Consider the following 25,073-nt stretch of genomic DNA (forward strand, 5'->3'; position numbering starts at 1 on the left):
AAGTGAAACCAAGAGGTGGAAGAATTTTCTACCAGAGGAGTTAGGGTTGCTGGAAGCCCAAGGAATAAGCCAAACTGGTTATTGAAAGAAAAATTAGATTCAAAATCTTTCTATATTAGAAGACGAAGAGAAAGGATCTTTAACACATGCCTCAAACAATAACATTTTTTTAAGAATCATCTTTAAGAACTGACAGCATTTTTTGAGGAAGTTAGTGCAAAGTCAAAAAAAGTAAGTTTGGAATAACTGATGCCAATATATAAGTATGTGTTGTCTATAAAAAGGATTGTAAGCTCATTAGATATGACTCAGTCATATTCAATCATGGCCATTCTATGGACAAGCCCATTTCTTAGGAAGTAAAAGATGTTATAGTTCTTTTTCCTGCACTAGTGATGGGGTAAGGAATTGGGCTGACTTTTATTACCTGACTCTTACATTCATTCCACAGTTTCATTACGTGGTATTGTTGCCATATTACATATTGATGTACCAGAGATCCAGACTACAGATGAGAGATTTGTTCAAGGACTTGTAAATTACAAGGAACCCAGTGCCCGCTTTTTCTTGGAGAATTCAAATGTACTTTTTTTTTTTCCACATTTGAAGTTACTGTTTCAGTTATTTCAGCCTTTTTTGCAAGATCATACTCTTAAATCTATTGAGATCTGAATGCTCACTGTGCAGAATGTCTTGAGTAACTTTGCTCTGCTTTTTACCATTATCCTTGCCATTATATGAGATAATTGTGTAGTGGAGAGACCTTATAATAAGTAAAACATGGTAAGATGGTGGGTTTGGCTGTTTTAAAGGTTTATAAACAGTACTGATAGAAAAACAGTAAAATTCCTGTAATTCAAGAAATGAAAGGCAAGCAAGGAAGTGGTTTGGGAATGGCATAGCAGATGATGCCATCGTAAAAGAAACAGCCAATTCACCTTTAGTAATATTTACGCTCTTACTCAGATATTTGGATATGATAAGTAGAAAACTAGAACAACTTGAACGCACAGCAGAAGAACAACGCCTATACCTGATGGATAGAGAAGAAAGACGACAGCGAGAGCATACAAGAAGAAAACTTACTCTTCGTAGAAAAATAGAAGAGGTGAGACATAACTTTAAAACATTAAGAGAAAAATTGTGTGCAGTTGTTGCATTTGTAAATAATTTTAACTGTACATTGTACTGCTTGAAGTCATTTCAGTTCAAAATAATTTGTTACCATTAAATTTCCTTCATAGCTATAATATACAAGTTGTTACATAAAATAATGAGGTGGATACCACAAAGTATGTATATGAGCCAATTTCTGCTCTTAAAGAACAGTTAGAAAGTTAACTAGACACTATTTAACTCTCTTAATGCCCTTATTGTGGAGATGAATTTTTTTTTAATTTAGCTTTAGTAAAAAATTATCATATTTGCATTCCTAATAAGAGTGCAGTAAGAAAAGTATATTCTAAACCCAATGTATGCCTTTCATTATGCTTAACCTGATTTCTATTAGGCTCTGACTTGTTTAATATACTTTTTGGTGGGACAGAATACAAAGATATTGTTGTGAAAGGAGCACACACCAAGTGCAGTAACAATGTGATTTCTAGGAATGGAAGACAAAAGAAATGTTACTTCTCACAAGGATGGCAGAAGATGTTAAAAGAGAGGAGAAGATAGAAGAACAACGGCATAGAAACAGAGAAGAGAGTGACAGGAAGGTAGGGTGAGCTTTAACCTCTAACTTGAGCTGTTCGAAGAGAAGATTTTGTTTTGGTTTTTTGAAGTACAAATCACTTTGTGAGATGACTGTTGCCCAGTTACTCCAAATGATATGCATGATATAAAACTGAAAGCTATGGACATTTTTAGTATATTTGACTATAGTATAAAAAGTACTGCTCTATTATGTGATATAACTATTTTGGCTTTATTTTACACCATAAACTGTACTTATAATTACTACGAAAAAATTAAATGACTGACTAACTTTTTTTAGAACCAGCAATTCTTTGTAGGATTTCTCAATTTTTCCTCACTGGTTAATTTTATTTAGCTTAACTTTTTATCTTTAATAATATATAAGATTTTGTGATTTAGAGTATAAATTAATATAAAGAGAAAAATCCTACCGCCACTACCCTATCAACATTTTAGTTTCACACATATACACATACACCCCCCCACAATGTTTCCAATAATATTTATTTATTCCAATTAATAATTAAAAACATGTTATTATACCTCGCAAGCTGTTCTGTAGACTGTTTTATTCATTTAATAAAATGTCATTGTCAACTTAGCATGTTGATAAATGTTGATCTAAAATTCTAAATAGTAGTTTTAGGTAGGCTATTGTTAACAAACCTAGGTGTGAGTGTAAGATTTACACAATTTGGTTTGTATTGATATATACTGTTACACAGCAATTTTGTAAAAATATTGAACTTTTAAATATGTATGTTTATCTTTCATTCTGTTTGCTACCGGTATCTTTCAGTACCATCAGAGACTCTCTGCTCATTTTGCAGGCTCAACTTATTCCAATTTACCATGATTATTATTTTTCTTCTTTCTTTTTTGTTTTCTTTTAATTTTATTTATTTATTTATTTTTTGTAGAGATGGGTTTTTGCTATGTTGCCCAGGCTGCTCTTGAACTCCTGAGCTCAAACGATTCTCCCACCTTGGCCTCCTGAAGGGCTGGGATTACAGGTGTCAGCCACCACACCCAGTCATAATTATTAATAATATAATCTAATATTCAGTTTTCACTGTTTTCAATGAGAAGTCTCACCAAGTTGTCCTCTTCGTTTTGCTCCAAAACTGCACATCTCTGAAAGTATCTTTGTTTTCCAGAAGCAATTGAATGCACTAGATTCTTCTCCTTTTGCCTAATGTCAATTACCCAAAGAATGTTGGTCAGTTTTAGTGAAGACTAATGCAACTGATCAAAATCGGCCTCGAAGGAGTGACCATTAGACTTGGTCACTGACTGTAAGCATGATAACACCACAGGCTGCCTAAACTGTGCTAGTGGTAGAGCCATTTGAACATTGATATTTCCAGTGGAGTTATTTTACAACTGTCTTTTGTGAATCTCGTTTTACTATAAGAAATTTTGAATTCCTTTGTGTTTCATAATATTTTTATGTCATGATTTTCAGATTTGACATAATTTTTCACTGCAAATTATCTTGTTATATTATAGTTTAGATTTTGCTCTTAATATCTTTGTCAAAATTATTTGTGTGGGTCTATTTTTGGACTCTCTTCTATTCTTTGACCTATTTGTTTGGTTATTGTACCTTTAATAATTCTTTGAATCTGTCATGCCAGTCTTACACGTTTATTTTTCTATTTCAATTGTTTTAGTTAATCCCAAGCCCTTTGTATTTCCATATAAATTATAGCATCAGCTTATTAATTTCTACCAAAATGTCTTGCTGAGTTTTTTAATTTGATTTGCGTTAACTCTATAGGTCACTTTGGGCACAATTTACCTCTTGATAATATTGAGTCTTTCAACTCATGAACGACATATGTCCCTCCATTTATTTAGGTCTTCTTAATTTCTCCTAACAGTGGTATGTAGTTTGCAGTGTACTGTTCTTGTGTATCTTTTCATAGATTCATCCCTAGGTATTTCATATATTTTATGCTATTGTAATTTATATTTCTTAAATTTCAAGCTTTGAATACTTAATGCTAGCATTTAGAAAAACATCTGATTTATTTATATTCATCTTGTATCTTGCATTGTTAAAAATCAATAATCAGTTCTAGTAGTTCTTTTATCTAGATGCCAATTAATAGTCTACATAGATGATCATTTCTGTGAATAAAAGGAGTGTTATTTCTTCTGATGAGTTCCTTTAATTTTTTTTTTTCTTGCTTGATCACACTGCCTGAAACCTTCAGTATAATGTTGAATAGAAGCAGACATACTAGCTATTTTTGACTGGTGATTTGCTTGTTAGTGATTCTCTTTGCTAGTGATCTCAAGGGGAAAGGATTAAGTCTGTCACCATTAATTATAGGGTTAGCTGTGGGTTTTTTTACAGGTGTCATTCATCAGGTTGAGGAAATTTTCTTATATTTCTAGTTTGCTGAACATTTCTATCAGTAAGGGATGTAAGATTCTGTCAAACATTTTCTTCTGTGGTTTTATTGAATTCATATGTAGGTTTTCTTTTGTGGTTCATTGCATAGTAGATAACATAAATTGATTTTTGAATGTTGAATGAATCCTGAACAAAAGATCCTTAAAGCAACATACTTGATATGATTTACATATTGTTGTATTAAGTTTGCCAACATTTTGTTTAGAATTTTGCCCTAGAGATGTTAGTGCAAAATGTAGTTTTCTTGCACTACACTTCTCTGATTTTGGTATCAGGGTAATGCTGGCCTCATACCATAAATCTCTATGTATTCCATCTTCAGATTTTTGAAAACATTATTTTAGAATTGGTATTGTTTATTTCTTATATATTTTATGGAATTTATCAGTGAAGACATTTGGGTATGAGGCTTATTTGTGGGAAGATACGTAACTACATACCTATTCAAAACATTGTTTTTAAAAGTTTTGATAGTGTATTCTAGTAATTTTTTCATTTCATTCGAATTGTGGGATTTATTTACAAAGTTGTTTATAACATGCCTTTGTTATCCTTTGTGTATGTCTGGACCCTGGTGATGTCACCCACTTTCCTTCCTTATATGGTAATTTGTAACTTCTTTTTTCCTTATCAGTCCTGGCTAGAGTTGCTTTTCTTTTCTTCTTATTTCTCTTTTCTGATTTTCTCAAACTGCTAGTTTTAGTTTTAATGAATTTCTCTGGTTTTTTTTTTCTATTTTGTTTATTTCTGTTCTGATATTTTTGTTAAATACCTTTATCTCTTTAGGTGGAAGTCATTAATTCAAGACCTTTCCTCTTTTCTAATACAGAAATTTAGTACTCTAAGTTCTTCCCTAACACGGATCTATCAAGAGTCTCCATATTTTTTTTATATACAGTGTTTTTATATTTATTCAATTCAAAATAGTTAATTTCCCTTTTAATTTTATGTTTGATTCATTGGTTATTTAAAAGTGTGTCATTTAGCTTCTAAATATTTGGAGTGTGTCCAAGATCTTTCTGTTATTGATTTCAAATTTACTTTTATTGTGGTCAGAGAAAACTTTTATTTCCCAAATCTTTTTAAATACATTGAGACTTATTTTATCTTCCCAAACTGGTCATTTTGGGTAAATTACAAATGTATACCTGAAAAAAACTTCTTTCTACTGTTGTTGGGTGAGGTATTTTGTAAGTGTTCTCTAGATATCAAGTTCATTGATAGAATTGTTCAAACCTAAATCCTAGCTCAATTTCTGTCTGCTTGTTCTCTCAATTATTGAAAGAGTTATTAAAATCTCTGACTATATTTTTGGATTTGTCTAGTATCTCAGTTTTTCTTTTATTTGAAGCTCAGTATTAGGTTAAAAAATGGCTAGAATTGTTATGTCTGTTGGTGATTTGATTTTTTTATTGTTATGAAAACATTTTATTTTCCTCTGTTATTATTCTATGCTCTAATATTACAGGTAATATTAACATTGCCACTGCAGCTTTATTCTGATTACTGTTAGCATGGCATATTATTTTCTTGTGTTTTACTTTTAAGACCAAATTTGAGTCTTTATTTGTGTGTGTGTGTGTGTGTGTGTGTGTGTGTGTGTGTGTGTCTACTACTCATATAGATGGACTTTGGTTTCATATCAAATCTGATGACTGCCTGTAATTAAGGTGTTTGTAGCATTTACATTTAGTGTGATTATTAACATGATTAGTTTTATGTCTGTCATCTCATTATTTGTTTTTAATTTGTCTCATCTATGTTCTTTTCTTCATTTTCTGCCTTTTCTTTGGATTTTAATGATCCCTTTGTATCTATTTTGTATATTGTTTCTTTGTTTGAAATTTACCAGTTGCTTTAAGGATTATAGTATATGTCTTTAACTTATTAGGGTAGATCTTAAAGTGTTATTATACTATATTATACCATTTCAAATTTAGTATAAGAGCCTTACAATATTATGCTTTATTTTTCTCCCTGTGGCCTTTATGCTATTTTGGTCATTCATTTTATTTATATACATATACGTAATAAATCTGACAATACAACATTGCTGAGTTTGTCTAAATGATCATTTATCTTTTATCATGATGTAGATAAGTCGTATATTTGGCCATATACTTAAATTTGTTTATGTTCTTCAGTCTTCTTTTTTTGTATACCCATATTTTCATCTGCTATCATTTTTTTTCTGTCTGAAGGACTTTCCTTAACATTGATCCTAGTACAACTTAATTTTGTATGTCTGCAAAATACTTATACCTTTATTTTTGAAAACTTTTTTTTGAGTGTATATTAGTTAACATCAACTGGGTATAGAATTCACCATTGACTATTTTTTATTTTATTTTAGTACTTTGAAGATGCTCTTTCACTTTCTTATCTACATTGATTTCAAGAGGAAATCTACTGTTTTAAACTTCATTTTCTCTATGTAACATAATTTGTTTTCTGGTAACTTTAAAATTTTTTTTTCCCCTAGTTTTGAGAAATTTGATTGTTATGACTTGGTGAAATTTTTCTTGTTTTCTATGCATTGGTATTTTGGGCTTCTTGGACCTGTGAGTTTATGGTTTTCATCAAATTTAAAACATTTTAGGATAGTATTATCTAATATTTATTTTATCTTTTCTCTCCTCTCTTCAGGCATATTAGGCTGCTTGAAGTTGTCCCATATCTCACTGAAATACTTTCATTTATTCACCTGTCTGTGTTTTCTTTTGGATGGTTTCTCTTGCTGAATTCCCATTACCTAATCTTCTGCAATGTCTGTGCTGCCATTAATACATCCATGGTATTGCTCATCTTACATATTTGAAAATTGCTTTCAGAGCTTGTTATAGCTTCCATATCTCTTCACTTTGTTTATATATAAATTGCAATTATGTTACTATATTGTTTCTGTCTTTAATTCCAACATTTGTGTCATTTTTGAGTCAATTTCAATTGATCAATCTACTTCTTTTATAAGTCTTATTCCCCTGCTTCTTTACATGCCTAGTATTCTTTGGTTGGATGCCAGACATGAATTTTAGTTTGTATACTGAATATTTTTATGTTCTTATAAATATTCTTTAGCTTTTTTGATGTAGATAATTTATTTGGAAACAATTTGATTGTACAGGTCTTGCCTTTTATGATTTGCTGGTGGGGTGAGAGCCATGTTTTATCTGGCTTTTCCTACTCCTTTCCTAGTAGTTATTTCCTACTACTGAGTTAAGATCCATCTTAGTACTCTACTCAATGCCCTATGACTCATGAGGTTTTTTCAGTGTAGCTTTCCAGTGAAATATTTCTAGGGGGAGTGGGCATTTTTTCTATCCCTACATAGCTTCCAGTGACTGTTTTCTCCAATCCTTTAGGAAGATCTTTACTGTAGTCTTGGGTAGTTTTTTTTTTTTTTTTTTTGCATAAGCTAATCCATTTTCTTGCTAAATACTGCAAGAACCCTCTAAGAATCTCTGGGGTTCTTTCTGTATGGATTTATCTTCTTTCTAGTACATTCATTACTGGCCCAGAAATTCACAAAGGCAAGTCACGTTTTATGTACTATATTATGTTTATCTCTGGTAGACCTGAGTGATATTTGGTTAAACTCTCAGTAATCTTTCAATTGAAGATGATTGAGAAATTACTTAAACTCACCAGGACAGCTATGGATAAGATACCCTGTCTGATCAGAAACTGGATTAGTTCTCTGATGGTATGTAGAGAGGTAAATTGCATACATGTTAAATATATTCTTTGTGTTTGATCACAAATGGAAATTTGCCCCTTACTACTCTTATTTTTGTAACATTACAAATCAAGACAGGACTGATTATCCATTTTCAGTATATTGTCACATTTTAAATAATTTGTTTTACATTTCTAAATGGCAAGTTAATATTAACCAGTAAATTTTCTTTAATATTGTAGAAACAAGATCTTCTAGAGAAAAAAATGGCTTATCATTTACAAAAAATGCAAGATACTGGCTTTAAAGGAGAAGATATGGGAAAAAATACATTTAAATACAGAGGTCAAGATGGAACACGTGGTGAATGTGAGAACATTAAAAGATGATGTAGCTAAGTAGGAAATGCTTATCTATGTAAAAATCCTTGTGTAATACTCTGTGTACTTACACTTGCTACTCCCTTTGTGCCAGACACTGTTCTAGATATTTCTATGTTACAGTTCAAGTTGAAAAGTAGACATATATGTAACAATGATGGCAAATTGTAACAATCTCACCAATTGGCTCAAGAGACAGGCTTGCCTGTACTGCATTTGTAACTAACCTCCCTATATTTAAAATAACTACTAAAATGATACAAACTTGTATCTAAGATACTGCTATTATATACCAACATGGTGTTCTATTACGTTGCCAACCAGTAAGAATGGGAGGAGATACAGAATTAGGAAAAAAAAGAAGGAAGAAATAAATGAAGAAAGAAAAAATGAAGAAAGTTTAAAAGGAGAAATGGCTTTGTTTTGCCCAGCCTCTACCAGCTTCCTTTATTTATAACATTATAAAATTACAATGGGTTTTTGTTTTCTGATATTAGACAAAATTTCATGGCCAGAATGCAAAATGTAGACTTGTTTTAACTATCTTTGACTGTGTATTATCAGGAAAGAAACTGATTATTTTCCATGCAGCTATCATCATAGTATCTCATCAATCCCATTTCTAGGTCAGAGCTTTCCTGTGTCACTCCAGTAGATTACCAACTAGCCTCTGTTAAGTCTTCTTTTTACCTGCCTCAAATCCATTTTGTACCGTTGCTTGTTACATTTAAAACTCTGTTCTGATGGTTTTTTCCTCTACCCTTAAAATTATTATCGATTAAATGAAGCTCAGACTGCTTCAGCAAGCATTTATCAGCATCTGGAGTTCAGTCTTTACCTAACTTTTTAACTTTATTGTGCACTACAACCTTGAAGATGGCAGCTATGATATAGTGGTGATATGCACAGGCTCTGAAACTGGATTGTAGAAGTCCAATCCTGTTTTATCATTTTCTAGCAATGTTATGGCTTGTAAATTACTTAACTTCCCTAAGCCAGTTTTGTTATCTGAAAACAAAGATAATACTCCTAGATAATTCTTATAAAGAGTGTGAAAATTCTAGCATATAGTAAGAACTTAATTTATTTTGTTGTTTAGTCAAATTAGACTACTGATCATTCCTAAAACACATGTTACTTTTCCGACTTCTCTGCCTCTCTGTATCCAATTTTTCTCAATTTAGAATGACCTGATTACCATCTCCATTTATCAAAATCCTACAGTTACTTAAGCCGCACTGTAAATTACATGCCAAAAAGTCATTGTTGATAATCCTAACTGGAAGGTCCCTCTTCTGTGAATCTCTCAAGTAGTTTGCACCACTTTTAATTCACTTATTACATACTTACCGCTGTCTTAATCATTTATAATAGTAAACTCCCACCTTTGTATTCAATAGAACACCATTCAAAGCATATACACTAAGTACATGTTTGCTAAATTGATTAATTCAATCTACTTAGTTCATTGAGGCAATGATAGCAATATCATGCCTCATATATGAAATCACTTCAGTAACTATAAAAATTCCTACATCTTCATTAACTTTCTCATAGGGTAGGAAGAATTTAAGTAGCTTAAACATTTGTTATTTAAATACACTGTTGAAGAAGTAGTATGTAAATGAGTTTAGTTTATATTATCAAAGTGACAGAATAGAAAGAATATCCATGGCACAAATTAAATTGAATTATACCACTATTGTAATGTTGTTATCTTCCAACAAGTAGACAACTTTTAGTGGGACAAAGTAAAAGAAAGGAAATATCAGAAGAATTTGCTCAGTGATCAGTAAATGGGGAAACAGATCACTCTCATAGTTTACATCTCTAATAACAGCCCCTTGAGCACACATGCAGTGAGTAACTTTTGCCACCCTAATAGTTAGGAAAGCAAAACTATAATTACATTTATCACAAAGAAGAGAATATATATGTGCATTTGCTTATGCCAGGCAGCAAGGCATATCCAAGAATTACAACAGTCACTGTGGACTACTGAGTCTTCAGCCCAGCCACTATGTTGTTATGCACCCAGATGGATATTGACATGTTTCAATTGAGCCAGGTGCAGATTTCCTTTTCTGCTAGAAAAACGTTCTATCCTTTCAAGTGTATCTTTTAATATTAAGGGATAATATGTCAAGAATTGTCTTTTCTCCCATTTCATATCTCTCTGTCTTCTCCAATTTCTCTCACAATCCCACATACAGACTAGCATATAGTTCAACTCCTCTTGGGCATAAAAGGATAAGTAGTCTATCTTGGGTAATTCTGTCATCATCATAAGTAAAAATAAATGTTTTATTATATTTCTTTAAGCTTCTCCAAAGAATAAAAAGAAGACTTCTGAAGATATAATGTTAGTTTATCCTGCTGGAGACCAGAATACATATAAAGAAACACGTGGTAAGTGAATATTGTGACAAGAAACACTAGATACTAAACAATAATTTGGGGAAAGACAGTTTTTTTAACAACTTCTTTCACTTAAATGCAGACAAATCCTCTGTTTTCTTTTGTCAAATGACTGATTTTGAGTGATGCTTATCAAGAGCTATGTGGCCTTTATTAGTTGTAGAATTTGATAACTAGATAATTGATTTACTGTTTTGAACCTGACATTATATTATTATTTTAGAAAATTAAATGAAGGGTCTGTTACTATTAAATATATAATACAGCATGCCTACCAACTTATAGAAAATATTTTTGCTCAAAATAATCTCAGAAAATGCTGAAATATGTCAGAAATTAAGTATGTTTACTTCAGATTCACTGTGGACTTTACTGTAACATCACTTTATTATCTTTTAACTTATGTTATATCACTTCATGTTGTTCATTAGAGCTCACTGAAAGACTATAAGCCCAAATTACCATATAAAAATCCTCCAAGAATATATTACTAGAGTATGACTGTTCAAAATTTGAACAGTGTGACTATTCTCCCATTATTAAGTTTCAAAGAAAAATTAACATATAAATGTTAAATTTCTTTGCCTTATTGGTTAAAAATTAAAAGAAATACTGTTTAAAATCTTTTCTTCCTGAGTATGCAATTTGCTTAGTTTTCATCAAGAATCAGAAATGTTGGAAGAGATAGGGTTGCCTTAGCCTAGGATGTCTTTCTGCCTCAGAATCACTGAGATTCAGTTAATTTAACTCCAAAATCCATGGGTCCCATTTTTAAAGTTTAGCTTTTACAACATACCAATGGATTATTTACAACTGGCAAATTTATGGCAATACCAGCTCTACATCTTATACTGCATGTAGACAACAAACTAAATTATCAATTTCTAAAGCAATTATCTCAAGCAAACTGATCCTGTAAAAATCTAGTGGTGAATGCATCTCAGACTGATCTTACTGTTGTCAAAGAATCTCAGTGACATTTCGGGAAAGGATGGTCAATGGAAAATACTGTTTTTAGTCTCACTGCAATACCAGTTTATCGTGACAATTGTCTGGAGAACAGACCTGTAAATTTAATTAAGCATGGTTGGGAGAAATATCCTATTAAAAGATGAAATGTAAAGTAATGTGATTCATATCAGAATTGGGTGGAGCAGGTTATGTATATCTACTCTCCAGTCTCAGTGAAGGGTATGTGAGTCATTGTAGTCTTTTGTGAATTTTAAAATACACAGTAGTGCCATCACAGATCATCATATGTTTTTAGAGGTGCTCCTCTTTCCCATTCACCATAATTAGGTCTTCCTGGTTTCCATTTCATCATTGAGTCATGAGTGTGAACTCTGTGCAGTGTCACATCCTCTGTACTCTTAGGAGAAATTTGCCCCACACGGTTTTGGAACTGGTGATTCCCCAAGCAGAATTCAAAGTTAATTTCCTGCTCCAGCTTCTTAGCTTGTCTGTGTATTTTTTCATTCCCAGAAAAGATCTCAAGGCATTTATTTTGGTTTTTAAATTACCCTAAAGCAAAATGGAACATTTGGTACAATTACGTGTATAAACACATGTACAGATTTGTGTAACCACTGTCACAATCACATGTAGAACAGTCCAGCATTCCAAAAATCTCCCTCATGCTGTTTATTTGCAGTCACACCCTCCTTCCTCCAACTAATACTCCCAAATTACCTCTGGTATTATTAGTTATGTTACCTCTGGGATTATTATCAAATAGTAATATGTTCTCCTGACTATAGTTCATTTTCTGTTGGAGAATGTCATGTAAATGGAATCATACATTATGTAACTTTATAAAAATATCTTCTTTTACTCAGCATAATACCTCTGAAATTCATTCAAGTTATAGCATGTGTCAACGGTTTGTTCCGTTCCATTGTATGGATGCACCAGAGTTTGTTTCTTTCATTCTTCAATTGAAAGAAATTTGAAATTTTGGATTGTTTCCATGTTTGGGTGATTATGTATAGAACGACTAGAAGTACAGTTGATGTTTGAACATCAAGGGGTGAGAGTTGAAGCATGGACCCCCTGCACAGTAAAAAAAAGTTACATTTAACTTTCGAGTCCCCAGAAACTTACTAACAGCCCACCGTTGACCTTACTGAAAACATAAACTGTCGAGTAACACATATTATGTATGTTATCTGTATTATATACTGTAATCTTACAATAAACTATAGTGTTATTAAATTGAAAAAGTCATAGGAAGAGAAAATGTAATGTATTTACTGTTTATTAAGTGAAAATGGATCATGGTTAAGGTCTTCATCCTCATTGTCTTCATGTTGTAACACCTCTGGCCAGTGGAAGCGCCTTTGTTATAACTCTAGAGGTATTTTTGGCATAACCCTGGTGGTTGTTGATAGCTTCCTTGCTACCTGAGAAGGCAGGAAGATCCTAGCTTATCTTGTACGAATCTAGTTGCTTTGGCAACTTTGAAAATATAAAGTGATCATTGATAGCTGGGCCTATTTCTAAACATTATCTTACATTCTATTGATGTATTTATCTATCTTTATGCAAATACCTCAATTTTCTTCATTATTGTGGCTTTATAATAAGTTTTGAAATTCAGTGGTTTGAGTTATGCAGTGTTAGTTGTTACACTAGGTTGACTTGGTTATTCTAGAGCCTTTGCATTTCTATACAGATTTTAAAAACAACTTGCCAATTTTTACAAAACAGATTGCTGTGATTCTGTTGGGATTCACTTTTCATTTATTTCTCTCTGTCCAGTACAATGTTGAACAGCAATGGTGATTGTGTACATCTTAATATTGTTCTAAAACATAAGGGAAAGTGATACATATGAATTAGGATATTAGCTCTAGATATTTAAATATAGCCTTTGTTAGAAAAAGACATCCCCTTTTTTCTTAGTTCACTAAGAAATTTTATCATGAATGGGTGTTGAATTGTATCATATATTTTCTGTGTCTTTGACATAATCACATGAATTTGCTCCCTTTTTCTGTTTATATTATAAATTACTTTGATTTTTGAATGAATCAAATTACTTTTGATTTTCTTCATTCCTTGGATAAACTCTACTTATTCATAATGCATTATCTTTATTACATATTATTACATATTTATAATATGTAACATAATATTTTACACACACTTTATATTTATAAATTCATATATACATAAATTATATATTCAGCATATATTTATATTACATTATTATGAGTATATACATATATAGAGATAATTATTTATAATTATAATTATAGACAATTACTCATTTACTATATTTGTATTCATATAATTATGATTACGATAATATTAGACCTATGGTCAGCTATATGTTAATAATATTTGTTATATATTATATTATATATTATTCGACTGATATTTATTTGTTTGACAAGACTTGCATGTTGCTCATGGGAGTTGAAACGAATATCGTTCATGACAGATGCTATATTATAATGCCTTGTAAATGATATTTTGTATCCAAAGTGATTCTGATGCAAAGTATAACAGATAGAAAATGTTCACTCTTCTTTCAAATTTCCTGGGAGAAATTTGTGTAGAATTAGGCAATAATTTGCTTGCTTAAATTATTTAGCACAATTCAGACACGGTGAAGTCACTTGAGGACGAACAGAGGACTATTTTTTGGTGGAGAAAGGTTTCAAAACCTCATAATTCAATTTCCTGTGGCTACAGGAATCCTTCATAATTACTCTATTTATTTGTGATGAGACATGATCAATTTGGATTGTTTAAAGAGAATTGTGTTTCCTTGTATATATTGTTCAAATTTATTGGCATAGCATTTCATGTATTTTCTTTATTATTTCATTTAGTAATTTATCTGATAGATTCTATTTTGCTGATTTTGTGGCCCTTATTTGTTTTTCAGCTTATTAATTACTAAATATCTTAATGAGCAGTTTTTTATTTCATTCTTTCTCTCTTTTTAATGTTTTTAAAAATTTTTTACTTGATCTTTATTTTTCTGCTTACTATGTTTGGCAAGGATGTGAAAGAACTGAAACTCTGATGCTTTGCTGATTGATATGTAAAATGGTTACAACGCCACCATTGAAAAACTGGTTTTTGGCTTTTTATTTAAGTTAAACCTGTATTTACCACGTGACGCAGTCCCATTCAGGCTACTTAAAGTATTTACCCCAGTAAAAATCGAAAAAAAAAATGTGTTTCACACATGACCGTATGTGAAAGTTCATAGAAATTTATTATTTATAAATTTTATTTATAATAAAATAAAAATTTTATTTTTATTTTATAATAAAATAAAGTTTATATTCATTTATAATAAATAATACAAAATAAAATAAATAAATATTTTATTTATTTATAAAACTGGAAACAATCCAAATGTCCATCAACAGGTAAGTGGATAAAAAATTATAGCATAGCCATACAATAGAATTCTTCTCAGAAATAAAAAAGAAAAACAATACCACTGATACATGCAACAATGTTGTGATAAGTGAAAGAAGCCAGGGAAATATGAAATTCTAGAAAGTGCAAACTAATCTAGAGTTAGTGGTATATATCAGTGTTATTGGAGTATGAGAACAGAGAGATGGATAGATTACAAAGTTTCATGAGAAAACTTCTACGGATAATAGAAATGTTATCTTGAATGCAGTGATGGTTTCACAGTTGGATACATATTTCAAAGTCAATTAAATAATTAAATAGGTACAATTTATTGTACTTTGATTGTACTTCTGTAAAGTTGTTAAAAAAAAAAAGCTATAGAGTTTCTCTCTCCTTTGTTTACTTTTAGGACATACAGCAAATGCTGCTCATCAGTGTCAAAATAGTTCAAATAATTTTATGAAAAAAACCTCAACTTCTGTTGTTTATCAGGCAGATGTACAGGATAATGGTATAAATCAAAAGGTATACAATTATGCTTTACAGTTTGGTGTTGTATTTATTAATTTATCTACTTAACTTTTATTTCTATGAAATCTCTTCTTCAGCAGCATAGTACTGATTGTTTAGGGATATTGAGTTTTGTTCATGAAACCTGATCCATTTTCCAGGCTTTAAAGTGTTGAGTTAGCTTCGTGCTAAACGCACTATGGATTTTAGCAGAAAATAACCCAAACAAATATTTGGCAGTAATATTAATAATGACAGCTTGCATTTATTGATCATATACTATTGACCAGGTGTTGTACTAAGCTAGAATGAAGGAAAGCAATAATTGGGTAACATAAGATAAATATAAGAAGTTGGATAATACAAGATAAAAAGAAGAATAAGACATAATTGCTCCTCTAAAAGACTCATTGTCTAGTGAGGCAACAGACACAGAAAAATACTATTCCAATAAAATTATCCTGGAATGATGAATTTTAGTTTGGTTCTAAAGTGTTTTTAATAAGCATACACTGGTTTGGACTGGGTGTGAATGGATTAGATTGGATTTTTCTGAGACAAACTGAATGAGTCTAAAGTTTTTAGAACCAACCATATGTATATTACCATGCCTTTAGGCAAAATAGGGAAGATTGGAGAAGAAGTAGGTTTATACATTACTACATATTGAACTCAATTTTGGACTAAATTTGAGATTATATGCAAGGTATCCTAGGAGGCTGATGATATGTATTGTACCTAAACAGTTTTTATGAGTTACAAGATAAAAGAGGGAAAACATCTGTATTCATTGGTTAATTGATAGAAGGCAGAGTCTTTTTTGGAAGTACAGTTACTAATGTAATTTTTTCTCTTTAATGTGGTACCATGTAGAGAGATGGGATGGTATCTAAAAACTCAATTATTTTCGATGATAAAGGTAAGAAAATACACAATAGTCATAATTTTTCTGTTATTAAGTATGCAGTTACAGTTTTATTATATATTTTAAGTTGTTTTATCTGACTATAAAATATGCTTATTCTAAAAAATTAAGGCTGATATAAATTTTTTATGAATATAGATATTGTAATTAGCCCATATATTTGAGTGATTGCTGGATGAGTGTGCCTTTTGGAATTTGCAAGGTGTGGAAAAGATAGGGTCCCTGCTGTGGCTGTTTGTACTTACAGATAAAGATGCTGGCATACTGGCTTCAGGAGATTGGAATACAGAGAACTGTCCCCAAGATTGTTTCCATATTTCACTGCCGTTAATTTCCAACAAATGATACATTTTGTTTCCCATTTCTCTTTAAATGAAATATTCATTACCCAATATCTGTGTGCCTTGTTATGTTTATACAAGTCACTAAATATACTCACATGCATATCTGACATATGCATACAGAAAACATGAGACATCTTCCTCCAGTGGGTAAAGATCACCTCAAATTTAATACGAAGCTCAATAATCATCCTCTTCCCGAGCCTTTTATTTCACCCAGGCACAAAACCTAAGTTGCCTTGGACTCTTCCTCTTATATTTTGCACCTGAAAGTTCACACTTCCTGTCTACTCTACTTCCTTAATTTATTTTGATCTTCACTCTTTCCATTCCCATTGCTCCTACCCTTGTTTTCTCCATTCTTCATTATTGTAATAACCTTCTTCCAATTTCATCTTCCTCTTGTTAACCTACTATACATTTTTCTATGAAACAATCTTCCTAAATCACAGCTTTGTTTATTTCACTATCCAAATGATTTTTCATTGCCTAATTACTGAAATGCAAACAGTTAATTCTAGCAGTGGGCTGTGGTTATAGCAGAAGATTAAGCTGGCATAAAGCCTTACATAAGGATTTCAGGCTTGTCTTTGAAGGCAATGGGAACCACTGGAAATTTGTAGGCAGTAAACATCAAAAAAGTCATCTTATTTTTGGAGAATTTCCTTGACTCAAATAAATCCCTGATTGTGGCAAGTCTATTCACTGTGGCAGCTGAGCAGGGAGAATGTTGGAGTAATGCCATAATTAATATTAACCCTTGTCCCAGCAGTATCAGCTTCTCATATTTAAAGTTATCTCTTCTTTCTCTAGGAGGTATAAATATTTCAAGCCAAGGTTCAATTATTTCAGCTCAGATATCACCCACAAGAAATTTTTCCAGAGTTTCACAGGCATTTTTGGATCCTTCAAAAGAAGAGGTATATAGCAGTTCTTTTACCTCAAATACAAACACAATAAAAGGGATATGATCTTATGGTCATAATTGGTATAAAATGTCATGATTTATGTAACCATACAAAACAACTTTATTCCCTGAAATTAGTGGTACAATAATAACATTTTAATAGCCCTTGAACAGTCTGCTTAAATGTAAGCTACAAGATGTTAGTTCATGGTACATATCTGCAGCTTTTAGAGGAGGTATAAAGTTGGACTTCTTTGACTGGACTTGTACAGTAATGATTTAGTACTTTTTGACCAGAGATGAGTTACCTGCTGTTCGAGAGATACCAGCAAAGATTCTGGGTATAGCTTTTGTACATGAAATAGATTTTCTCTGTGGGTTGCCAACTTGTTATAAGAATAAAATATGTATCCTTTGTTTCATTGTTAGTATAGTATTAACTAGCTCAACTGCCCTAGGGAGTTAATGTGGTTTGAAATAGATTTCATTAAACTAGAAATTTACTAAATTATTTTTAAAAGAATTCTTCATAACTAGGGTAGAAAGTGACATTATTTTCCATGTCCTAGAATGCATAATAATTGGGACACTAAATTATGTATAACTCCTAAAATGTAGTATGTTTACCACAATGGGCTTTTCTGTAGTGCAGTTTTATAATAAACATTTGACAAATGTACATCAGGCTTAGTTCACTGTTCTACTATATCAATAGCCACATTAAATATGCTAAGAGTCACAAAACTTTTAACAGCTTTGACATTAGGCATCATATTGGCCAAAATATTATAAAGATTATGCCCTTAACTTAAAAAAAACTCCTTTAAAACAGCGTCTAAATTTTATTACTGGCCTTTTTAGGGTAACGTGTGCACTAACGACATTGCCATCCATATTAAATCTTAGTTTACCATTCATATTAAATCTTAGATGTGTTAGATAAAAGTACAACTATATGCTAAATCCCAAAGTCTCAGCAAATTACCAAATGTGTAGGTGGTTTTAAGTACAACTTTTGATACACCTATGAGCTTTGAATTCTATAAATAATACCTGTAATATAATACATATTAATAACATATTAATACATATTATACATATAGTACATATTAATACCTGTTAATAACATAAAAACGTGCATTTCTTATAAATTGACATTAAAGAGAAATTCTCAAAATCTTAAATTTCTGTACTCTAAATATAGAAATAATAGTTGATGTTTGAGTCCTAAAAATTTTTTTTATGGATCTATTTGTTTTGCTGTTGTGAATTATGTAGAAGGAGACAAATGCTGATTGGGATGGAAGACCAACCAAGAGATCAAGCTATCTCTGCGAATCAGGTAAATATCAGCAGTAATTATTGAGTAAATCTTGCATTCTATTTATTCTTTCAACTAACATTTATTGAGTTTTTGCTTCATGTTAGATATGGTGCTAAGTTTTAACCATTCAAGGAAAAATGGCACAATTTTTGCTCCGGGCTCTTACAGTATACTTGGAAAGATAGTCATGGCCCAGTATGTTAAGAGTGATAAAGGAAGTGGGTATGTGTAAAACCTGGGAAAGTTATGGGAAAGAGAATGCATAGGCCTATCTAGGGTAATCACAGAAGCCTTTATAATTTAGAAAGACTGTGTTGAGACATGAAGGATCAGAAGGAATTTCCTATTTTCTTTTTGTTATTTTTATTGTTTGTACTAATGTTAACAACCAAAATTTGAAAAGAAAAATTGAAGTCTTTGTACTCATATCCTTATACTTACTGTTTTCTGCTTTTACAGCAGCTTCTCTCCCACACCACGACTTTATTAAGGTATAGTGGATAATTTAAAATTGTATATATTGACGGTACAGATGGTCCCTAACTTGTAATGGTTCAATTTAGGGTTTTTCAACTTTACTGTCTGTTTATTGGGGTATTAAATGCATTCTCAGCTTACAATATTTTTGACTCACAATTGGCTAATCAAGATGTAACACCATCCTAAGACAAAGAGAATCATATACAACTTGATATGTGTATATACAGTGAAATATTCACCACAAGCAAGCTAATTAACATATCCTCACTTCATATAGTTACTATTTGTGTGTGGTGGTGGAAGAACACTTACGAACTACTCTCTTAGCAGTTTTTAGTGACACAATATTGTTAACTGTAGTCACATTGTTGTACATTAGATCTTCTGCACTTATTTATCTTATGTATCCTCCTCCCCGTAACTCCTGGTCCACCATTCTATTCCCTGTTCCTATGACCTTGACATTTTTATATTACACATACAAATCATGCCGTTTTTGTCTTTCTGCATTTGGCTTATTCCACTTAGCATGATGTTCTCCAAGTTCTTTGATGTTGTCACAAATGGCAGGATTTCCTTTGTCTGAAAGGCTAAATAGTATTGTATCTTTCTGTCTGTCTGTCTGTGTATCTGTGTTTATTTATACATCTACTTAGACAGACAGATAGATCTAGCTCTTGGTTTATATCAGATCTTCTTTATCCCCTCATCTGTTGATGTACATTTGTTTCTATTTATTAGCTATTGTGAATAATGCTGTAGTAAACATGGGAGTGCAGATATCTCTTCAACATACTGATTTCATTTCCTCTGGATATGTACCCAGAAGTCGAATTGCTAGATCATAAGGTAATTGTTGAGGAACCTTCATACTGTTTTCCACAATGTCTGTACAAATTTACATTTCTACCAACAATATGCAAGGATTTGTTTTTCTTCACAATCTTGCCAACACTTGTTGTCTTTTACTTTTTTGATAATAGGCATTCTAAGAGATGTGAAGTGGTATATCATTGTGGTTTTGATTGCATTTCCCTGAGATTAGTCATGTTGAGCATCCTTTCATATACTTTTTGTTTATTTCCATGCCTTTGTTTGATACATGTATTTAAGTCTGTTCATGTATTTTGCTCATTATTTTTAATATATATTATTTTACTATTGAGTTGTTTCAGTTTTTTATATACTTGGGATAACAACACCTTATCAGATATGTGGCTTACAGATATTTTATACAATTCTGTAGGTTCTTTCTCACTCTGTTGATTGTTTTACAGCAATGCAAAAACTTTTACATTTGATGCAATCTCATTTTTCTATTTTTGCTTTTATTGCCTATGCTTTTAGTGCCATATCCAAACATTTATTGCCTAGATCAACATCAAGAAGCTTTGTATGCTTTCTCTTACAATTTTATGCCTTAAGACTTTATGTTTATATCTTTAATTCATTTTTTGTTGTTTTTTGTATATGATGTGAGGTAAGGGTCCAATTTAATTCTTCTGCCTGTGAACATACTGTTTTCTAAACAATATTTATTGAAAAAATTATCTTTCCCCATTGTTTCTTTTTTATGTTATTTTTAATTGGCATATAGTTGTTTTCTATGTTTATGTTGTTTTATTTTATTTTTAATGGGCAAATAGTTATTTTCTTTATTAAGAAAATCTTTTGTTTTAGGCTGAGTGGTACATGTGCAGGTTTGTTTTACAGATAAACTTATGTCATGAGGGTTTGTTGTATAGATTATTTCTTCACCCTGGTACTAAGCCTAGTACTAGTACTCAGTCATTATTTTTTCTGATCCTCTCCCTCCTCCCACCCTCTACCAGTGTGGCCTCAGTGTCCTTGTTCCCCTCTTTGTGTCCATGTGTTCTCATCATTTAGTTTCCACTTATAAGTGAGAACACACAGATTTTGTTTTCTGTTCCTGTATTAGTTTGCTAAGGACAATGGCCTCCAGCTCCATCCATGTTCCTGCAAAGGACATGATCTAATTCTTTTCTGTGGCTGCATAGTATTCCATGGTGTATATGTGCCATATTTTAAAAAATCTAGTCTACCATTGATGAACATTTAGGTTGATTCCATGCCTTTGCTATTGTGAGTAATGTGCCACAATGAACACACACATGCATGTGTCTTTATGATAGAATGGTGTATGTTCCTTTGGATGTATAGCCAGTAATGGGATTGCAGGGTCAAATGGTAGTTCTGTTTTTAGCCCTTTGATGAATCATCACACTACTTTCCACAGTGATTGAATTAATTTACGGTCCCACCAACAATGTATAAATGTTCCCTTTTCTCTGCAACCTTGCCAGCATCTATTATTTTTTCTTTTTAATACTAACCATCCTGACTGGTGCAAGATGGCATCTCATTGTGATTTTGATTTGCATTTATCTAATGATCAGTGATATTGAGCTTTTAAAATATGCTGCTGACTGCATGTTTATCTTCTTTTGAAAAGTGTCTGTTTGTATCCTTTGCTCTCTTTTTAATGGGATTGTTTTTTTTTTCTTGTAAATTTGTTTAAGTTACTTACAAATGCTGAATATTAGACTCTTGCCACATGCATAGTTTGCAAATATTTTTTCCCATTTTGTAGGTGGTTTGTTTACTGTGCTACTAGTTTCTTTTGCCGTGCAGAAGCTCTTTAGTTTCAGTAGACCCCATTTGTCAATTTTTGCCTTTGTTGCAATTGCTTTTGGCATATTCCTCATGAAACCTTTGCCAGTTCCTGTGTCCAGAATGGTATTGCCTCCATTGTCTTCCACGGTTTTAATAAATCGGGTTTTACATTTCAGTCTTTAATTCATCTTGTGCTGATTTCTGTATAGGAGGGGCCCAGTTTCGATCTTCTGCATATGGCTAGCCAGTTATTCCAGAACCATTTATTGAATAGGGAATCCTTTCCCCGTTGCTGGTTTTTGTCAGCTTTGTTGAAGATCCGATGGTTGCAGGCCTATGTGTCTACTTTTGTACCAATACCATGCTGTTCTGGTTACTGTAGACCTGTAGTATAGTTTGAAGTCAGGTAACTTGATGCCTCCTGCTTTGTTCTTTTTGTTTAGGATTGCCTTGGCTATTCAGGCTCTTTTTTTTTTTTTTTTTAAGATTTCCTTGGTGATTTCGGCTCTTTTTTTTTTTTTTTTTTTTTTGGTTCCATATAAATTTTAAAATAATGTTTTCTTGTTTGTGAAGAATGCCATTGGTAGTTTGATAGGAATGGCATTGAATCTGTAAATTGCTTTGGGCAGCATGGTCATTTTAACAATATTAATTCTTCCTATCTATGAGCATAGTATCTTTTTCTATTTGTTTGTGTCATCTCTGGTTTCTTTGAGCAGTGTTTTGTAATTCTCAGTGAAGAGATCTTGCACCTCCCTGGTTAGTGGCATTTCTTCAGTATTTCATTAATTTTATGGCTGTTGTGAATGACATTGCATTCCTGATTCGGCTCCCGACAGGCTATACATGCATGGCACCAGAATTTCTTCTGCTGAGGGCCTCAGGAAGCTTCCATTCATGGCAGAAGGTGAAGGGGAAGCAGGCTTATCACATGGTGAGAAAGCAGCAGTGGGTGGGTGCCACACTTTTAATCAGAACTCAGAGTGAGAACTCACTGTTTATCATGAAACGGGCACAAAGTCATTTATGGGGAATCCATTCCCATGACCAAAACACCTCCCATCAGGCCCCACCTCCAATATCAGGGATTATACTTCAACATGAAATATTGAGGGGACAAAACATCCAAACCATATCATTCTGCCACTGGCCACCAAATCTCATGTATGTTTTATATTGCAAAATACAATCATCCCTTCCCAGTAGTCCCCCCAAATCTTCACTTATTCCAGCATTAATTCAATAAAAAGTCTAAGGTCCAAAATTTAATTTGAGACTTAAGGTATGTTGCCTTCACTTATGAGCTTGTCAGATCAAAAACATGTTATTACTCCCAAGATACTATGGTGGTACAGGCATTGGGTAGACATTTCCATTCCAAGAGGGAGAAAACAGCCAAAATAAAGGGGCAACGTGCCCCATGCAAATCTAAAACCTAGCAGTGCCAACATTAAATCTCAAAGCTCCAAAATAATCTCCCTTGATTCCATCTCTCTCATCCTGGGGAAACTAAAAAAAGGGGGTGTGCTCCCAAGGCATTAATCATCCCCACTACTGTGGCTTTTCAGGGTGGAGCCCCCATGGCTTCTGTCACTGATATGAGTCTAATGCCTGCTGCTTTTCCATGCTGAGGCGTCAAGCTGTTGGTGGCTGTACCATGCTGGCATCTGGAGCACAGTGGTCCTATTCCCACAGTTCCACTAGGTAGTGCCCAGTGAGGACTCATGTGAGTGCTTCAATCCTACATTTCCCCTTGGCACTGCCCTACTACAGTCTCTCTGCAGGGGCTTCAGTCCTGCAGCAGGCTTCTACCTGGGCACCCTGCCTTTCTCATACATACTCTGAAATCTATGTGCAGCTGCCAAACCTCCTTCACTCTTATATTCTGTAAGCCTGCAGACTAAACAGCACATAGAACCTGACAAGGCTTATGCCTTGCAATGTCCACAGTGGCATCCCAAACTGTACCTGGGGCCTTTGAGCTGAGGCTGGAGCTGGAGTGGCCAGGATGTGAGCAGCAGTGTCCTGAGGCTGAGCAAAGGAGCAGGTTCCTGGGTCTGGCCCCTAAAACCATTCTTTCCTCCTAGGCCTCTGGGCCTGTGATGGGAGGGTCTTTCCCAAAGATTTCTGAAATGCCTTCAAGGGCTTTTTTCCACTGTCTTGGTTGTTAACACTTGGCCCCCTTTTAGTCATGCTAATCTCTCTAGTAAGTGATTGGTCCACAACTTGCTTGTATTTCTGTCTTGAAAACACCTTTTCCTTTTCTATCACAAAGACAGTTTGTAAACTTTACAAATTTTTACACTTTGCTTCTTTTTTAAATGTAAGTTCCACCTTTAAGTCATTTCTTTGCCCCAATATCTGATTATAGGTTATTAGAAGTAGCCACATCATTTCTTGAATGCTTTGCTGCTTAGAAATTTGTTCTGCCAAATACTCTAAGACATCACTCTTTAAGTTCAACCTTCCACAAATGCCCAGGGCATGGACACAATGCAGTCAAGCTCTTTGCTAAGTCATTGCTTCTGATGAGAGCTTCAGAAAGCTTCCACTCATGGCAGAAGGTGAAGTGGGGGAGCAGGCATATCACTTGGTAAGAAAGCAGCAGTGGGTGGGTGCCAAACTCTTTTAAACAGCCAGTTCTCATGTGAACTCAGCACAAGAACTCATTCATTACTGCTGTAAGGAGGGCACCGAGTCATTCATGAGGGATCTGTACCCATGATCCAAACACTTCCCACCAGGCCTCACTTTCAACACTGGGGGATTACATTTCAAACTGGTACTTGAAGGGATAAAACATCCAAACCATATCAGTGAGTTTGTACTTTTGTGTGTTTTCATAATGGTGAATATCACTTGAGTTTCAATTTTTTTTGAGCTTTTCTTTTCTCCCCTCCCCTCCCCTCCCCTCCTCTCCCCTTCCCTCCTCTCCCTTCCCCTCCCCTTCTCTTTTCTTTCCCCCTCCTCCTCCTCCT

General features: G+C 33.0%; 1 protein-coding gene across 1 annotated transcript in view; it reads left to right on the forward strand.

Moving 5' to 3' along the window:
• The window catches only part of FSIP2 (fibrous sheath interacting protein 2), a 93,454-nt gene that overhangs the window by 7,234 nt on the left and 61,147 nt on the right, over positions 1 to 25,073 (forward strand). Inside the window, 8 exon segments of the mRNA XM_017884159.1 lie at positions 967 to 1,108; positions 1,608 to 1,718; positions 8,039 to 8,159; positions 10,499 to 10,585; positions 15,384 to 15,499; positions 16,358 to 16,403; positions 17,564 to 17,670; positions 18,936 to 18,999. Of these exon segments, the coding sequence (XP_017739648.1) occupies positions 967 to 1,108; positions 1,608 to 1,718; positions 8,039 to 8,159; positions 10,499 to 10,585; positions 15,384 to 15,499; positions 16,358 to 16,403; positions 17,564 to 17,670; positions 18,936 to 18,999 (794 nt within the window).

This window comes from Rhinopithecus bieti, unplaced genomic scaffold (genome assembly GCF_001698545.2).
Source record: "Rhinopithecus bieti isolate Rb0 unplaced genomic scaffold, ASM169854v2 scaffold_14330, whole genome shotgun sequence".
Classification (NCBI taxonomy): domain Eukaryota; kingdom Metazoa; phylum Chordata; class Mammalia; order Primates; family Cercopithecidae; genus Rhinopithecus; species Rhinopithecus bieti.